Here is a 19,717-nt window from a genome sequence, read left to right as displayed (position 1 = left end):
TCCAATATTATAATCAGCCACACCCCCATTTCCTAACCCCCATTCCCCTAGAATTCCTTCTCCATCTTAACACAGCCCACTCCTTTCATGTCTTAAAACAAAAAAAAAACAAAAAACATTAAATTTAATTAGTATTGCTTGAATATACATACATGAGTGTGAGATTATTTGCTGGATCATGAGCAACTTACAAATGGCCAGTCCCTAGAATTAATTAATTACTTTTTGTGACAAAGTTTTATGTAGTCCAGGTTGGGCTTGAACTCATGAAGTAGCAAAGGATGACGCTGAACTTCTGATCTTCCTGCCTCCACTTCCTAAGTGCTGAGACTATAGGTGTGCGTCACCACACCTATTTCATCTGGTGCTAGGGATCCAACCCAGAACTTCATGCATGCTAGGCAAACACCCCACCAACTGAGCTATGTCACCAGCTCTCGACATTTATTTTAAACTATATGCATGTATTCTGTGATCTACTTGTGCCTTCTGTTTTAGAAGGTCAAGTCTGTTTTGGAAACTTTACCTGCCCAGCCAAAGATCCACAGGCACCCGCTGCTCCACTGACAACCATTGTCTGATTAGATCCAGCAGAAATGTGACCTTTTTCCTGTACTCCAATCAAGGAAGTCAAGCCCGGCATACCTATAGCTCCAAGAAAATAGGAAAGATGTCCATCCACAAGTTGTGGGTCTACCTAAAATAAAAGACGAACATTTTAGACAACACTGATATTACAGTTTTATGCCATGAAATTAAGAGAATTAAGGACTGAATAATGTTCCACTCAACTTCCTATGTTAAACTTATAGATCCCTGTAAATCTGGATCAAGACCTTTAAAGTAATATTTAAGGTTAAATAAGATCATAAAGTTGAGAACCTAAGAAGGAACAGATACAACACCCCTCACTGCCTGGTAAGGGTATTTGGTGACACAGCAAGAGGGCATTTTCCTACAAGCTGAGACCTTACCAGAAACTGAATTTTCTAGAACCTCAGTCTTAAGTTTTTAACGTTTATAAATAGGAAATGAGCCCCTGTTGGTTAAGCCACCCAGACTGTGTGGTGTTTTTTTAGTATTCCACAGTAAACCATTCTTTGGTCTTGTTAAAATCCCACCATGATTGTAAACAGTAGGAACAGATAGAGCTAAGGGGATGGCTCAGAAAGGAAAGCACTTGCTTTGCAGTCCCAGGTATCTCTGAGTTTGACCTCCAGAAACCTTATAAAAATGCCAGGCATACTTTTTTGCACTCCCAGTACTAGAAGAAGAGATAAATGATTCCCACTGCTCACAGGCCCTCTAATATGGCGCAATCTCTGGTAGTGTCAGAGGAGGTAGACACTACCCCTGAAGATGGTAGAAGGGGTAGAAGTGCACCCTCCACATGTGCGTGCACACCCATGTGTGCTATATACAGCACAGACACACACACAATATATATATGCACCAAAAGAGAGAAATGCAATAAATTCTCTCTTTCTATTAACAAAACCAACTTTAACAATTCTGTTTTGTTTGGTTGGTTTTTATTTTTTTTTCAAGACAGGGTCTCTCTGTGTTAGCCTTGGCTGTCCTGGACTTGCTTTATAGACCAGGCTGGCCTTGAACTCATAGCGATTCTCCTGCCTCTGCCTCCCCGAGTGTGGGAACTAAAGGCTAACTTTAACAATTCTTATATAAACTTTGTGTGTGTGTGTGTGTGTGTGTGTGTGTGTGTGTGTGTCTGAGTTCCCAATGTATATATAGGAACACACAAGGCAAAGTACGAGGTCTTTAAATCTCTGAGCAATTCCAAAATAAACATTTTATAAAAGTAACTTTTATTTGCTTACTTTAAATGTCTTCTTGGGGGTGGGGGGATGGGGCTAGAGAGATGTCTCAGTAGTTAAGAGCACTGCCTGCTCTTCCAAAGTACCGGGGTCCAATTCCCAGCATCCACATGGCAGCTCACAACTGTCTGTAACTCCAAGATCTGACACCCTTACACCAATGCACATAAATCAAAATAAAATAAAATAATAAAAAAATGTTTTCTTGGGGGGACTGTAGAGATGGCTCAGATGTTAAGAGCACTAGTTGCTCTTCCAAAGGTCCTGAGTTCAATTCCTAGCAACAGCAGGTGGCTCTTCTGGTATACAGATGTACATGCAGGCAAAATATTGTATACATAGTAAATAAATCTTTTTTAAAAAATGTCTTCTTGGAGGCTGTCTGCTAACCCAGCCCTACCTAGTCCTGGAAGCTTCTATCCCCCATACAACCTAACCTAGGCCTAGAATGTTTTCAGCCTCTGAGACTTACTGCTGAACAAGCTCATCCTTTCTACCTCTGCTGAACTCTGGTTGGCTGGTTTAACTCCTCTCCTAGCTGACTGATTCAAACTGTCTCTGTCAGCTTTGGACTGAATTTCTCTGCTTAGCCTCAAACTAACTCTAGCAACTAGTTAGCAAACTAACTCTGGCTTCTTCTCAGTCTCTAGCTCATTCCATTTTCACCAGTATGTCACGTATTCTCTCTTCCACCTGTCTCAGTAGAACTCTCCCTGTAAACTGCCTCTGAATTCCACAAACTGAACTGCCACAAACTCAACTCCACTGTACTGACTCTCAACTCACTCTCAACCGAACTGACTGACCAAAACTGACTGGACTCAGAGATCTGCATGCTTCTGTCTCTTGAGTGTTGGGATTGAAGGAATGCACCAACATGCCTAGACCTAAACTTTTCTTTACCTGAAACCCACCTGTCTCCTGGGATAAAAGGATGTCTGTATTCCTTTAATACAGAGCTAAAATGTCTTTGGATATGATCTCTTGCCAGAGCAGCCATGTTCTGAATTAAAATTTCTCTACAACATTTATCTAAAATTTCATTTGAACAGAAATAACGTAGGGCTTCCATAGCTGCAGCAGGAGTAGCAGCAATCAAAGCAGCCCACTGTGGAGAGAGCTCCGCAGCCTGCCACAGGGATAGTAGCTGCCCCAAGCCACCTCTTGCGCTGTCCTGTTGTGCCTGTCATAGCAGAGATAGTGTGAAAGCCCACTGCCCACTCCCACATACAGCCACAGTGACCTGCTGCTGCTGCCCTGCCACAAAGGCTCAGAGTTGTCCAATACAACCCCCAAGCGCTATGTCTAGCCCCCGAGCAGCAGGCCACTAAAACTTTTTTTTTTTTTTTTTTTTTTTGCGACAGGGTTTCTTTGTGTAGCCTTCGCTGTCTTGGGCTCACTTTATAGACCAGGCTGGCCTTGAACTCACAGAGATCTGCCTGCCTCTGCCTCCCGAGTGCTGGGATTAAAGGCGTGCACCACCACACCCGCCCAGCATTAAATATTTTATGCTTATAGCTCAGCTTTATAGTATATATTCAAGATGATAAAGTTCTCTAGTGACATCTGAAAGCCAACAGTAAAGAAAACAAAGGCTTTCCTCATTTTGGCATTATTATTTTTATTACTGACATTAATCGTTTTTATTTGTAATTATTATTCCACATTACCTAAAAGAATTTTTCTAATAAAATGATATGAATACGTAAATAAAAAATATTATAAGAATAAACAAATAAGAATAAAGGAAGGAGAACGGGAAAGCTTTGTGTTATACATCACCTGTTCAAGGCCGTTCCCGTCTAGAATTGCCTTAGTTTGCCAGGGCCAACTAAAAGAAGTCACAAAATCGCCTTTAGCCAAATGTGTATGTTTGCTCTCTTCTATAATTCCAACACCTCCGCCATCAGCCACCTGAGACAGCTGCCATGGTGCTAAATAATCAGTGCCAGTCTCTTCATTCATCTTACAACGCTGGAGAAAAGGAAGCATTCGTGAAGGCAAGTTTAATTTACCCAACTAAAAACATTTAAGTCTTGTTCTACCCCTTTCATTTTTTTAATTTATTTTTATTTCATGTGCATTGGTGTTTTGCCTGCAGGCATGTCTGTTGTGTATGTCAGGTCCGCAGGAACTGGAGTTACAGACAGTTGCAAGCTGCCATGTGGCTGCTGGGAATTAAGCCCTGGTCCTCTGGAAGAGCACCAATGTCTCTTAACCACTGAGCCATCACTCCAGTCCCACTCCCACCCCCCTTTTTTAAATTCTGCAAAAATTTGGCAAAACCATGTACCTACGTCTTACCAGTAGAGAAATACAACTAAAAAGAAAATGAGATCTGTTCTAATTTAATTGTAGTAATCAAAACAGTATGGTTCTGGTATAAAAAAAAAGACACATAAATAAGGCTATCGAGATGGTTCAGCAGGTAAAGGCACGTGTTACCAAGCCTATTGGACAACCTGAGCTCAATCCCCGGGACCCACAGCAACTCTCAGAAGCTGTCCTCTGGGCCCCACGTATGCACACAGCACTCGTGCATGAGCATATACGAGTGCCCACACAAACTCATGCACATAAATGTAATTTAAAATTTTTAAATGAGTGGAATTCATTAAGGAAACCACCTAAAGGAAACCACCTTTTCCTTTTGGAAATTTTTTAAAAAATCAATGCTAGGTGCAGTAACATGTGTGTGTGTGTGTATGTGTGCAACTTCAGCACTGGCGGGGCTGGGAGTTGGAGCCAGGCAGGTCCTGGAGGCCTGCTCACCAGCCAGTGTGGCTGAATCACAACCTCCAGGTTCAGTGAGAGACCCTATCTCAAAACATAAAGGGGAGCGAGCCAGCGAGAAGTGATCCTTGGCAGGAGAGAACTGACTCCAGAGCTGTTTTCTGACCTCTACATGTACGCCACAGTATGTACATGCCTGCACACAGATCACACATATACTGATTTAAAAAATAAAGTCTTGAAAATCAGCTGAGCGGGCATGGTGGCCCATCTCTGTACTGCAGCGCTGGGAAAGCTGAGGCAGGAGGGCACTGTAAGTTTGAGGCTAGCTGAGTTACAGTGACACCTTGTCTCCATTATAAATAAACAAGGTGACCATAAGAGAGTTTACTTCTAGAGTCAAATCTTTTTGTTTTTAAGAGTCAAATCTTATTCCATTAATATGTGTGTGTGTATCCAGAAATGCTTTGCATGTTACAGTGACAGTAAGTTTGGAATGAGGTGAGCATGAGCCTGTTTGTTTCTGGTTGGTTTGTTTTTAGATTCAATGTTATTTTTTGCTGTGAAGGAATGTTTCCTGCATGTATGTATGTACACCATGTGTGTGTCTGGTGCCTAAGAAGTTTAGAAGAGGAAGTTGGGCCCTGCAACTGGAGTTAGATATGGTGGTGAGCTGGGGATAGCATGTGTGAGTCCTCTGCAGTAGCAGTAACTGCTCTGGACTGCTGAGCCATCTCTTTAGCCCCTAATAATGCAATGTTAAGATGCTCAAATACTCTGGATAGATATTTTCTTTAAAGAAGACCTACAAATGACCAATAAACACATGGGAATATACTCAAAATTAACCATGAAGGAAAAGGAAAAAAAAAATTCAACCCACAGTGAGATACTTCTTGACACCAAATAGAATGTCTATAATAAAAAAGACTAATGTGGGGCTGGAGAGATGGCTCAGAGGTTAAGAGTACTGCCTGCTCTTCCAAAGGTCCTGAGTTCAATTCCCAGCAACCACAGAGTGGCCCATAACCATCTATAATGAGATCTGGTGCCCTCTTCAGGCAAATCACAGCATACATAATAAATCTTTTTTGTTTGTTGTTTGTTTTTTGAGACAGAATTTCTCTGTGCCCTAGCTGTCCTGGACTCACTTTGTAGAAAAAGGAGGCCTCAAATTCAGAGATCCGCCTGTCTCTGCCTCCCTAGTGCTGGGATTACAGGCCTGCGCCAACACGCCTGGCTAAATAAATAAATCTTAAAAAAAAAAAATCCAAAAGAGACCAATGTTAGTGGTATTGTGGAAAGGTTATGATCTTATTTGCTGCTGACAGTATTGTAATACACTGTCAGCACTTTGGAAAACTATCCAGTAGTTCCTAGGTATCTCCAGGGACATAGCAAGACAAACGAAAGCAGTCTACGTAAACATTTGTACCCAAGTGTTCATAGCATTATCATGATTGCCAAATTATGAGCCAACCAAGGCACATGTGATAGTGGCAGAGCACAAGCATGGAGGTCAGAGGACAACGGACAGAAGCTGGGTCTCCTCCCACATGTGGGCTCTGGGGCTCAATCTCAGGCTGTAGGGCTGACAACAAACACCTTTAGTTCCAGAGCTATCCCACTGCCCCATAAGAGGATTTTTCATACTATTTTACTACCTTCATTTAAAGCTTTACTTACAATTGGGAAGTAACCTGGCCATTTGAAGAACCTCATTAAGCACATGAACTATTGGCAATTCATTGTTCTACAGTGGTTTTTGTTTGTTTCCTGTGGGTTTGTTGTTGTTGAAGTTTTTTGGTTGTGTTTGTTTGAGAAAGGGTCTCACTGTATAGCCTTGGTTGTCCTGGAACTATGCAGACCAGGCTAGCCCTGAGTTTACAGATTCTCCTGCTCTGCCTCCCAGCTGCTGGGACCGAAGGCACGCAGCAGCACCCTGGGCTCACAGGGTTCTCTAATAGCAGCAATGAATGAAAATAGAAGTAATTTACAATTCACAGACGTAAAGGCATGAATTCTCAAATATTTATTAGTCATATAGAAAGCACAATAAAATTCTGATACAACAGCACTGAAATCCAAATCCTTACCATGTAAGGATCCACAGAGAGATACAGAGTTCTCACTCGAACCTGTCCTTCCTTGATGGTATCCGGTAAACTGACTTCTTCCGTCCTGAAATTCTCTGCCACTGGATTTCCATTTTTCCCTAAATTTTCAAGCAAAAATATAAAATTAAAAAGTTGTTTTTGGTTTTTTTTTTTTTTTTTTTTTTAAAGACAGTCTCACTATGTAGTCTTGGTTAAGTTCTCCAAATATACAGGCTGGCCTCCAACTCAGAGGTCCACCTGCCTCTGCCTCTCATGCCTTCGGAAAGAAAGTTACTTTTTCTCAGACATTTATTATTTTCTAAATAATACCCTAGGATTTAAAGTGCTCCTTTTTAACTCAGCAAGAGTAACTCAGCATAAATTTTCAAACAGGCACTCGGGAGGCAGAGGCAGGTAGATTGCTGTGAGTTCGAGGCTAGCCTGGTCTACAAAGTGAGTTCAGGACAGCCAAGGCTACACAGAGAAACCCTGTCTCGAAAACAACAACAACAACAAAAGTTTTTCAAACAGTTCCCATCACGCTTGATTGTACATTCTGAAATGCTCTTAAAAACTTTTAATTAGCCAGGGGGTGGTGGTGCACGCCTTTAACCTCAGCACTCGGGAAGCAGAGGCAGGCGGATCTCTATGAGTTCAAAGCAAGCCTGGTCTACAAAGTGAGTCCAAGACAGCCAGAGAAATGTTATCTCGAAAACAACAACAACAACAACAGCAACAACAATAAAACTTCTAATTTTAAAAAAAATGAGCTAGAAAGATGGTTTATCTGCTCTTCCAAAGGGCCTGAGTTCAATTCCCAGCAATGACATGGTAGCTGACAACCATCTATAATGGGATCTGGTGCCCTCTTCTGGCCTGCAGGTATATGTGCAGTCTAAAACACTGTGTACATAATAAATAAATAAATCGGTGGGCCTCAAGGCCCACGCCTTTAACCTCAGCACTTGGGAGGCAGAGGCAGGAGGATCCCGATGAGTTCGAGGCCAGCCGGGTCTACAAATGCAATAGGAACAGCCAAGGCTACCCAGGTTTTTTTGTCTTAAAAAAAAAAAAAAAAAAAAAAAACCAAAAATGCAAAAAGCAAAAAAAAGAAAGAGAAAAAAGAAAAAGAAAATAATAATAATAATAATAATCTTTTAAATATATATATTTTGCTGGGCTTGGTGGTGCACGCCTTTAATCCCAGCAGAGGCAGGCGGATTGCTGTGAGTTTGAGGCCAGCCTGGTCTACAAAGCAAGTCTAGGATAGCCAAGGCTACACAGGAAACCCTGTCTCAGAAAAAAAAAACAAAAACAAAACAAAACATAACAAAAACAAACAAACAAAAAAAAAAAACCAAGATTCCTTTTCAAGTTGACAGGACTCTGAATGTGGAAACTCCCCACTCTCGTGTGGTTTTAGAGGACTGGGACACACATTTTTAACTCAGCACTTAGTGGCAGAGGGAGTGGACTCTGAATTTGAGGCCATGCTGGTCTACATACTAACACCTTCAAAAATATAAGAGAAGGAAGGAGGACAGGGGCTGGGGGTAAAGGGGCTGGGGGTGAAGGGGCTGGGGGTGAAGGGGCTGGGGTGGGTCACAGGATGACTGGAGAGATGGCTCAGTGGTTAAGAGCACCTGCTGATCGTCCAGGACCTGGGGTTTGATTCCCAGCACCTACATAGCTGCTAACAAGTATATATGACTCAAGTCCCAGGGGATCCAACGCCCTCTTCTGGCTTCCATGGGCACTGCATGCACATGGTGCACAGATACACATGTAGGCAAAATCCCTATACACAAAATAAATTCTCAAAAAAAAAAAAATTGAACTCAACATTTTAATTATGGAATTAAAATGTAAGAAGTTAACAGAAAAGCCAAAATAAAAATCAGGTTTTTAAGAAACAAGCAGAGACTTATATGAACATTTATTAACTTTTTAATATATATTCATGTATTTTTTTTAATGTAGAGTGCTCTGTCTGCATGTACCCCTACATGCCAAAAAAAGGGCATCAGATCCCTTTATAGATGGCCGTGGGAACTGAATTCAGGACCTCTCCAAGAACAGCCAGTGCTCTAAACTGCTGAGCCATTTCACCATCCCTTGTTTTTTTTTCTGTGTGTGTGTGTGTGTGTGTGTGTGTGTGTGTGTGTGTGTGTGTGTGCTTTAAAAGTCTTAAAAATAAGGTTACTAGAAACTTTGAGGTATGAGAAAAATGTTCAAGCAGAAGATATCACTGCAGTCTTAAATTATGTTTAACACAAGCAAACTTCCTTTCAAGAACTATCTGATTTCCAAGGTAGGATCCAATGCAAAGATTCCCAAACTGTGATTCAGGTAGATATCAGTATTGACATATGAGGGTATGTGAAACATAAAATAGAAAAGTAATTTTTTTTTCTTTCTTTTTTTTTTTTTTTGGTTTTTTGGGGCAGGGTTTCTCTGTGTATCCTTGGCCATCCTGAACTCACTTTGTAGACCAGGCTGGCCTCGAACTCACAGCGATCCACCTGCCTCTGCCTCCAGAGTGCTGGGATTAAAGGCGTGCGCCACCACGCCCGGCTTAGAAAAGCAAATTTTAAGAATCAGATATACCCACCACAAGGAAAAAAAAATCCCAAATTATACACTGTAAATATAACCTTTCAAATACTATGATTCAAGTGGCCTTGAAAAGTTAATATCTAAAAACTGAATATGACATTGTTTAAAACATCTCCTTTAGTCTTTTTTTTTTTTTAAGACAGGGTTTCTCTGTGTAGTGCTGGATGTCCTGAACTCGATCTGTAGACCAGGCTGGCCTCCAACTCAGAGATTCAAATTTACTAGTCTTAATTTATTTTACTGCCTTAGTTTAGTACACTTACTTTGTGTTAATTTTTTAAAAAGATTTATTTATTTATTTTATGTGTATGAGTGCTCTGTCTTCATGTGTACAAGCAGGCCAGAAGAGGACATCAGATCCCATTGCAGATAGTTGAGAGCCACCATGTGGTTGCTGAGAATTGAACTCAGGACCTCTGGAAGAGCAGTCAGCGCTCTTAACTGCTGAGCCATCTCTCCAGCCCCATGTTAGTGTTTATTCCTCCATGTGCAGTTATAGTTACCAGACATCATAACTGCTCATTTACTACAGAATAATACATACCAGGTCGGGAATTCAGTACCACTCTTTGTATAATCATCTCTCTATTTGTGCAACAGACTTCTATGAACAAGACTTCTATATAAAATAATTCCTGTAATTAGAAAAAATCATTAGAAAGATATTAAGTATTCCTTTTTGGGGGGAGGGGTTTGAGACAGGGTTTCTCTGTGTAGCCTGGACTCACTTTGTAGACCAGGCTGGCCTCGAACTCACAGTGATCCACCTGCCTCTGCCTCCCAAGTCCTGGGATTAAGGGCATGTGTCACCACCACCCAACAAGTATTCAATTTTTGAAAATTAAAAATCCACTTATGGGCCGGGCGTGGTGGCGCATGCCTTTAATCCCAGCACTCGGGAGGTAGAGGCAGGCGGATCGCTGTGAGTTCGAGGCGAGCCTGGTCTACAAAGTGAGTCCAGGATGGCCAAAGCTACATAGAGAAACCCTGTCTCAAAAAAAAAAATCCACTTATGCTTCTGAGTGGAGGGGAAAAATCATACTTACAAGCTTAAAAAGGGGCTAGAGAGACTGCTCCACAGGTAAGATCACTGGTTGATCTCACAGGAATCAAGTGTAGTTCCCAGCACTCACATGGCAGCTCACAACTCCAGGACTAGGGATCAGACACCCTCTGCTGGTCTCCTCAGGCACTACATGTATGTGGTATTCACACATTCGTAGCCAAAACACCCACACACATGAACTAAAAACAGCAAAATCTAAAAAATACTCTCCTGTCAGTTTATCTCAAAGTAAACATATGGAGGAAACCAATGAAATCCAATTAGAATTCTTAGATAATAGGAACAAATTCACTGAAGACTAAAAAGGAAAAAATGGGGCTGGAGAAATGGCTCAGAGGTTAAGAGCACTGGCTGCTCTTCCAGAGGTCATGAGTTCAATTCTCAGCAACTACATGGTGGCTCACAACCATCTATAATGAGATCTGGTGCCCTCTTCTGGCCTGTAGGTGTACATGCAGGCAAAGCACTGGATACATAATAAGTAATAAAGAAATCTTTTTTTAAAAGGGGTGGTAGATGACTTTATCTTGGATAATTCTGGCACATTCATCTTTATACCATCAGAATTAAGTATCTTACTAAGGCTTGATTAAAAACAAAAACAAAGCTGGGTGTGTGGCATGCACCTGTAATCCCAGCACTCAGGAGGCAGAGACAGGTGGATCACTGTAAGTTTGAGGCCAGCCTGGTCTACAAAGTGAGTCTAGGACAGCCAAGGCTACATAAGGAAACCCTGTCTCAAAAAAACAAAAACAAAAACAAAACAAAACAAAACTGGGGCTGCAGAGATGGCTCAGCGGTTAAGAGCACTGTCTCTTCTTCCAAAGGTCCTGAGTTCAATTCCCACAACCACATGGTGGCTCACAACCATCTATTATGAGATCTGGTGCCCTCTTCTGGCCTGCAGGCAACACATGCAAGCAGAACACGGTCTAAATAAATAAATCTAAATAAAGGAGGGGGGACTAAAAAAAAAACCATTTCCTATTCCTCCAGAAATAGGTAGTCATTCAAGCGATAAATATAAAAAGTACTAACCTAGGAGCTGACAAATAACTCAGCAGTAAATCACTAGCCCAACCTATGTACAGCCTGGATGGGATCCCAGATTCCACAAAACAAAAATCTTAGCAAGATGGCTCAGTAGGTAAAGGCTTCTGATGCCAAGCTTAATGACCTGAATTTTATTTCCAGGGCACACATAGTGGAAAGAAAGAACTGACTTCCAATTTTCCTTTGATCGCCACATGTACATGGACCTGACACTCACAAAAAAAAAAAAAAAAATTTAAAAGTTGTTTTGGCCAGGTGGTGGTGGCACACGCCTTTAATCGCAGCACTCAGGAGGCAGAGGCAGGTGGATCACTGTGAGTTCAAGGCCAACCTGGTCTACAAAGTGAGTCCAGGACAGCCAAGGCTAACACAGAGAGACCCCGTCTTGAAAAACAAAAACAAAAGAGTTGTTTTGTTTCCATTCCCCACACCCCAGACAGGGTTTCTCTGTATAGCCTGGCCATCCTGGACTCTCTCTAGGCTTGGCTGTCCTGGAACTTACAGAGATCCACCTGCTTCTGCCTCCTGAGTGCTGGGATTAAAGGCATGGTGTATCACGCCGGGCAGAGCATTTTCTTAATTAGGGACTGATGTCATCTCTGGGCTGGCAGCCCTAGGTTCCACAATAAAGCAGGCCGGGCAAGCCATGATGAGCAAGCCAGTAAGCAACACCCTCCATGGCCTCTGCATCAGCTCCTGTCTCCAGGTTCTGCCCTGCGTAAGTTCCTGTCCTCACGGCTTCTGATAACGAACTCATGGAAGTGTGAGCAAAATAAACCCTTTCTTCCCATACTTGCTTTTTGGTCGTGGTTTTTCATCATAGCAATCAATAGTGACCCAAACTGAGACAGATAGTTTTGCTGAGTATAAAACTAAATACATCAAGGGCTGGAGAGATGGCTCAGTGCTGCTCTCCCAGAGGACCTAGGTGTGATTCCCAGTTATTCATATGGTAGCTCACAACCACCTCTAGCTCCAGTGTCAGGTAATCCAATGCCCTTTTCTGGCTTCCAAGTGAACCAAGCATGCACATGGGGCACAGACATACAGAACACCCATACACATAAAATAAAAATACTTTTTTAAGCTGGGTGTGGTGGCGCACGCCTTTAATTTCAGCACTCGGGAGGCAGAGGCAGGCGGATCACTGTGAGTTCGAGGCCAGCCTGGACTACAGAGTGAGTCCAGGACAGCCAAGGCTAACATAGAGAGACCCTGTCTCGAAAAACCAAAAGAAACCAAAAAAACTTTTTTATAAAGTAGTATGTCAAAGCATGCTTTTTGTTTCTATAGCACTGTAACTGAACTCAATGCCTTGTTCATAACACTCTCTGAGCTCCATGACTAGCCCCTTAAAAATGGCTCAATTGTTTAAGGCCAGGCTTACAAATAAAATATTTATGTTGAGACAGCCTACCTATGTGGCCCAGAATGGCCTCAACCATGCAGTCCTCCTGCCTCAGCCCCCCAAGTAGATAGGATTAAAGGCACACACTATCACATCCATGTACATCAAAGAAATTCATGTAGAAAAGCGAAAAGTTAAGTGAAAGATTAATTTTTCTGAGTTTATAATTTGAGCTAGCAAATGAAGCGAACTGACTTTTCAGTTCTGGCACTGATTGCTTTGCTTCATCAGTAAAAATAAAGTCAAACCCTTAATGTGCGCAACCCTGTTGTAGAGGATACATATATATGGGGTCTAGCTTCCCACCTGATAGTACCAGCCCCCCCATCTGTGTGCCTGTGTACACACGTGCAGGAATGCACACTAGCGTGCATACGTCACGGTGCTCAGGACAGGTCAAAGGTCAGCTCTTGGGAATTTGTTCTCTTCTGTCGCCTTGCGGGATGCAGGGATTGAACACAGGCCACCAGATCTTTGAGTACCACCCCTAGCTGCTGAGTCATCTCAACAGCCACACCTCCATCCCAAAGATGAGGCAACTGCATCTTGGAGGGCCTAAGCGCAGAACCTGAAGTGATGGAGGCAATTCAAGCCTAACTGTCTGACTGTGGACAGCCAAACTCCTTACCACTTCAACAAAACTTTGCATGCTGCATGTTTAACTTGGAAATTAAATTGAACAGGCAAATAGGATTTGCTGATTTTTCCTGCTCATTTGTGATGACTTGCTTAATTAGTACTTACACAGATATGGTTAATTTACAGATAACTTTTGCAAATATTCCATTACTACTGTTTGCAACAAAGTTATAGACAAACACAATCAGTATCCCTGAGCTCTTCACCCAGAGAGTCAACTGTAGACTTTTTGAAAGTTTATTTAAAAAAAAAAAAAGCTGAGGCTGGAGAGGTGGCTCAGGGGTTATGAGGAGCACTGTCTGCTCTTCCAAAGGACCCAGGTTCAAAGGACCCAGGTTCAACTTCCAGCAGGCACAATTCCCAACTCACAACTGTCTGTAACTCCAGTTCCAGGTGATGACACCCTCACACTAATGTACATAAATAAATTTTTTAAAAGCCAGTTATAATCTTAGCACTCAGGAGTCTGAACCAAGAGGCCAATGTGATCAGGCCAGCCTGGACTGCATAGCAAGGTCTATTTCCATAGATAGATAGATAGATAGATAGATAGATAGATAGATAGATAGATAGATAGATAGATACAGACAGACACAGACAGACAGACAGACAGGATAAGTAGGTAGGTAGGTAGATGGACTAATCAATAGATAGAAGTTTAAAAGTATTAAAAGAGATATTCTCTGTACGAAACACCTACAGACTTTTTTCTTTTTCTTTTTTAGTTTTTCCACATAAAGTTTCTCTGTGTTATCTTGGCAATCCTAAACTCAATTTGTAGACCAGGATGGCCTCAAACTCACAGCAATTCTCCTACCTCTGTCTCCCAAGTGCTGGGATTAAAGGCGTGAGCCACCACATCCACATTGGCTACACTTTTTTTCTTAACATTATTCTTTGAACAACATAGTATAATCACTATTTACATAGTTTACATTGTATTGGGTATTGTAAGTAATCTAGACATGATTTTGAATCTACAGGAAGACATGTGTAGATGACATGCTAGCTATATCACCTGATTTTAAGGAATATGGATATCTGCACACATTGATGTCCACTGATAGCTGTAGAATCCTGACACCAGTCGTAAGTAGACCTGGAGAAAGTATATCCATTAGTAAAGTAACTTCAAGTAAGTTCACTGTACAAGGGAAATTGAGTATGGCATGTGCCCAAGATTGCAGCACAGGTAAGGAAAGGTTTTGGGACTGAAAGACACACCTCTTCACGGCAGATCTCACATCTCCCCACACTTCCCGTTGTATCCCAGTATCTCCCCTAAAGGGACTTTTAGATACACAGACATATTGCTACCTCAACCCTCCTGCGGACACTCAACCCACAGAAGAACAATTCCACTTTCTCTGTTTGCTTCTCTGTTTGCTTCTTTGTTTTGTTTTCAGTCATGGTCTCATTAGGTAGGCCTGGCTGTCCTGAACTCTCTATGTATACCAAGCTGGCTTCAAACTCACAGAGACCTACCTGCCTCTGCCTCTAGAGTACTGGCTTACAGACTTCCACCACCACACCCAGCCCAATTCTGTTCTTCCCCCACCCCTTCCATTTGTCAAGACACGGTTCCTGTGTAGCCTTGGGTGTCCTGGACTCCCTTTGTAGACCAGGCTGGCCTTGAACTCCCAGTGATCCTCTGTCTCCCTGAGTACTGAGATTAAAGGCATGCCCCACTACACCTGGCCCCAACTCTGTTGTTGTTGTTTGTTTTCTTTCTTTTTGAGAGGGGTTGAGACAGGGTTTCTCAACCCTTGGCTGCCCTGGACTCACTTTGTAGACCAGGCTGGCCTCGAACTCCCAGCCATCTGCCTGCCTCTACCTCCCAAGTACTGGGATTAAAGGCATGCACCACCACACCCCGCTCCCAATTCTGTTCTTAATCAAGAATTAAGAATGAAGTATCAGGACTGAAGAGGTGGCGCAGGTGTTAAGATCATTTGCTGCTCTTGCACAGGACATGCGTTCGGTTCCTAACAAGCAATGGTGGCTCCCAACTATTTATAACTGAGTTCCAGAGGACCCAGTCTTCTGGACTCTTTGGACACTAGGCATGTACTTGATGCCCCAGCATGCAGGCAACCACTCATACACATAATAAAACCTTTTAAAATGATGTGTTTAGGACTGGAGCCACAGCTTAGTGGTACAGCACTTGCCTGTCATGTATGAGGTCCTTGGCTTGAAACCTAGAACCAAAAGAGGTAAAAGAACTAAATGTCTGGGGCTGGAGAGATGGCTCAGCATTTAAGAGCACTGACTACTCTTCCAGAGGACCAGGGTTCAATTCCCAGAACCCACATGACAGTTCACAACTGTCTGTAACTCCAAGATCTGACACCTTCACACAGACATAAACACAGACGAAATATAATATAAATTATTTTTTTAAAAGAACTAAATGTCTGATGTTCTAACATTTAGTAAGACAGGATGAAGAATACAGAAACACACCCTACTCCTTTGATTTCTCTAATGCACATCATACTGATCATCTCACAGGTGGCGGCAGAAATAGCTAGTTGCTCTCAAATTCACTATTTCCTTTGGGATACAATGCATCAGCATAAAACAGTTTCCTGATTTCCCTTAAAGCAAACCCTATTTTCATCCTGTTTCACTCACAATTCCTTCAGTTAAGTTTCTATAGCAACATAATGCTACGGCATTTTTAACAGAATCGACAGCACAGGCAACTCCTTATTTACCCTGTAACATCCACTGCTGAGTCAGACTGCAGCCTTGCGGCTGTGTCCAGTCATGGCCAGAAGCAGGATTCCAGGGTCACACCCTGCATTTGGGGTGTGTTTCCTTCCTGTTTCCTGTTGTTACTGCTTTGCCCCTTCACTCTTGTGTGGACAATGTCCGACTGGCCCCTCAGTCTCATCTGCCTTGTTCTTCTATTTTTCCCCCTCTGATATGAAAATGATAGGTACATTTAGAGGCCCAAGGAGATTCAGTTTTCTCTCTTTACCCCATTATTAGGGATTGCACCCAGATCCTGGCCCACAGGAGGCAAATGCTCCAATTCCTGGAGGGAGGGAGGGAGGAGTCTTTAAATCTTACTTCATCACATCATTTAGTCTGTGGAGAACTTTCTTTTAGACAGGGCTGCTAGGTGTTCAAATTCCTGAGTTCTAGCGCTTCCCTTGCCTCAACATACCAACTGGCTGCGGCTATATCTCATTACACCCAACCAACGATATTTTCTATGCAATCACTATATATAGATATCACATAGAAAGTAAAAAAAGCAAGTTTATTCAGCTACAGTTGGCCAGACTGCCCTTGAGTAGTTATTAATTGTACTATGATGGCTAAATTTTCTATCAAAAAAGTGTTTCCAAGGTGCCTGGGTTTCTCTTCCTGTTGCTCTGATAAGATACCCCGATGAGAGCAACTTACTGGAGAAGAGGTTTGTTTTGGCTCACAGTTGAAGGGTGCTAAGTCCATCATGGATTATTCAGGGATTCTGGACCCTGCCAAGTTGACAATCAGTGTTAACTGTCACACAAGCTTTGTATTTGTTGTCTACTTTCAGCATTATGCTTTATTTCTCTAGAAATATGCATAAGAGACAAGTGTGATGCTTCCCACCTGTAATCCCAGCACGTGAGGGGCAGAGGCAAGAGGACTGAGGTCCCAGCATGGGATTTCAAGAAAACAAAACAGGCCGGGCGTGGTGGTGCACACCTTTAACCCCAGCACTCTGGAGGCAAAGGTAGGTGGATCACTGTGAGTTTGAGGCCAGCCTGGTCTACAAAGAAAGTCCAGGACAGTCAAGGTTACACAGAGAAACCCTGTCTTGAAAAACCAAAAAGAAAAAAAAAAATGCTGGGCATGGCAATACACGCCTTCAATCTCAGCACTCAGGGAGGAAGCACAGAAAGAAATGACTGTGATTTGTCAGGTCTGCCTAAATACTGCTTGTCATCATGAAAAGTGAGCTATTATAGTTCCCTCTGTTTTAAGTGAGAAATCTTCACCTGCCAAATACAATTAATTGATGAAGGATAACTGCACTGTCTCTCAACACAACAATCATCACACTCAAATTATACAGGATTTCCCTGGATTGGAACCCCAGTACCACAGAAACAAAAACCCTAACTTACAAATTATCCATTAAAATCAAAACAAAATATCAAATTCAAGATTTCAAGGGCAGTGGGTTAAGAGGTGGAGGTGGGGTCAACCCCAGCAAATCCCATTTGCCTGTTAAACTAAGTGGGTTTCTAATTGGTGCCAACTATTCCAAAATAATGCTACCAAAGATATGGTCCGATGACAGTCATAAAAATATGTCTTGAAGCCCGGCAGAGTGGCACACATCTATAAAACCAGCACTTGAGGAGGCAGAGGCAGACGGATCTCTGTGAGTTTGAGGCCAGCCTGGTCTACAAAGCGAGTCCAGGACAGCCAGGGCTCCACAAGGGAAACCCTGTCTCCAAAACCAAAACTATTATTTACACACACATACATACATACACACACGTATGTGTGAGTGTACGTATATATGTATGTGTGTGTGTGTGTGTACACACATATCTCAAGTGTATAGCAGACTAATGTAAGGGAAAAGCACACTAACTTCACAAAAACAGACATGTTCTGTTTCTAGCCAAGTGGGACCTTGGACAAGTCTTCTCACCTTTTTCCCTGAATGTGTCCAGGTGTAATCCCAATTATTGGGCAGATGGAACAGGGATGGCAAGTTCAAGGCTAGCCTGGACAAATTAGTGAGAGTCTGTCTCAAAATAGAAATGAGAACAGACGGCAATACGGCCAGAAGTAAACATTTGCCTAGCAAGCATAGGGATGGGGTGGGATCTGATATTGAGTTCGGTTCCCAGTACAGGAAAAAAAAAAGACATTAATTAGCTTGCTTAAATACAACTCCTTCCTCAAACACCACCACCATGAAGTTGCAAATATCCTCTCCACACAGAAGGAAAGATGGTTGAATGACTTGTCCAAGGTCTCACAACTCGCACTCATACTTGACCGCTTTCTAACATACCATTTTACAACATGAGCTTCCTAATACGATGCTGTGGGGTCGAACCCAGACCCCTGATGCCGTTTTGGTTTTGTTGGTTTTCAAGACAGGGTCTCTCTGTGTAGCCTTGGCTGTCCTGGACTCACTTTGTAGACCCAGGCTGGCCTCGAACTCACATCGATCCTCCTGCTTCGTCTCCTGAGATCTGGGGGGATGCGCCACCACGCCCGGCCCCAGTACCTTTTTTAAAAAAGTGTTTATCCGTATTTTGTTCAACCATTCTGCCACAAAGGGTTCCGCGTACCTTCCTTTTGCCCTCTCTGCCACCGTGTGAAACTACCTACCTACATGGCTCTTTCCTGCCTGAGAAACCCAACCTTCCTCTACGGCTCCTATTACCAACCTCTGTCGCAGAAATTACTAATAATCTGCCCAGAATCCCGAACCGACTCCCTAGAGAATAAAGACGCCTGTCCGCTTTTTTACGTGACCTAAGCACACCCCCTTATGTGTTGGCACACAACAGGTACTCAATAGATGTTCAAAGCTGAAGCACCTCAGTCATCCCCAAACTTCATGCTGTTTACCCTAAGAATTCTTAATAACGAAGAGCACCTGTTGCTGGGCATTCCCTAGTCTAGCGTTCCAAGCTATACCGCCGGCGTGGCCAGGAGCTCGGTGAGGACGCCCACGGGTCACCCTGGCTCGGAGTTTCCTCCTTTCCTTTGGGCTTCTCCCGGCTTCCGGTGCCCGGGCGCCTGCGCGTCCGGCCGCTTGAGATCTCGCAGGATTTGATGACCACAGACTGGGCTCACCTTAGCCCTAGGACCACACTGCGCAAGCGCAGGGCTAATTCTTGCTCCGTTCCCCATCCCAGGACCGATTTTGAAGTTTAGACTCCATCCCTTAGTCTCCATGGTTGGTGAGAGCGAAGAAATACAGGACACTTTGCTAGTCTAGGCAAGGGGTATGCATAAATGAATCCTCACTGGGGCCCCGTGGCCGCCCCTACTGTCTGTACTCAGCAAATTGTTTAACTTTGACCTCAAGTCCCATGTGTCCTCTGCTCCCCACGTCTTGGCATGGTTTAGACAGGCGCTCTGACACTGACCTACAGCCCCAGCCTCTAGAAGACTTTTTTATTTATGTTTGATTCACTGAGTTTTAGGTTCGGAAATTACAGTGAGAGGTAGCAGCAAGCCTAACCCTTGTTTTGTGGATAAGAAAGCAGGTCTAGAGGACTGGGGCAGTGGTTCTCAA

General features: G+C 43.0%; 1 protein-coding gene across 2 annotated transcripts in view; it reads right to left on the bottom strand.

Annotated features, from left to right (window-relative positions):
* The window catches only part of Ptgr2 (prostaglandin reductase 2), a 30,003-nt gene extending 10,764 nt beyond the window's left edge, over positions 1-19,239 (bottom strand). Inside the window, exons 1-5 of one of the 2 annotated variants that reach the window (XM_051149011.1) lie at positions 19,073-19,238; positions 9,825-9,915; positions 6,665-6,783; positions 3,618-3,809; positions 527-697 (exon numbers count right to left, since the gene is read on the bottom strand). In XM_051149011.1, coding sequence (XP_051004968.1) covers positions 527-697; positions 3,618-3,809; positions 6,665-6,783; positions 9,825-9,861 — 519 coding nt within the window. In that variant the 5' untranslated portion in view covers positions 9,862-9,915; positions 19,073-19,238. Of the gene's footprint in view, positions 1-526; positions 698-3,617; positions 3,810-6,664; positions 6,784-9,824; positions 9,916-19,072 lie in introns of both variants that reach the window. The other variant, XM_051149023.1, reaches the window with a different exon arrangement.
* Positions 19,240-19,717: the final 478 nt, after the last annotated feature.

The sequence above is a fragment of the Acomys russatus genome, chromosome 1 (assembly GCF_903995435.1).
Source record: "Acomys russatus chromosome 1, mAcoRus1.1, whole genome shotgun sequence".
NCBI lineage: Eukaryota > Metazoa > Chordata > Mammalia > Rodentia > Muridae > Acomys > Acomys russatus.
Note: the sequence above shows the minus strand (reverse complement) of the source record. Positions and strands in the feature narration are given on the sequence as shown.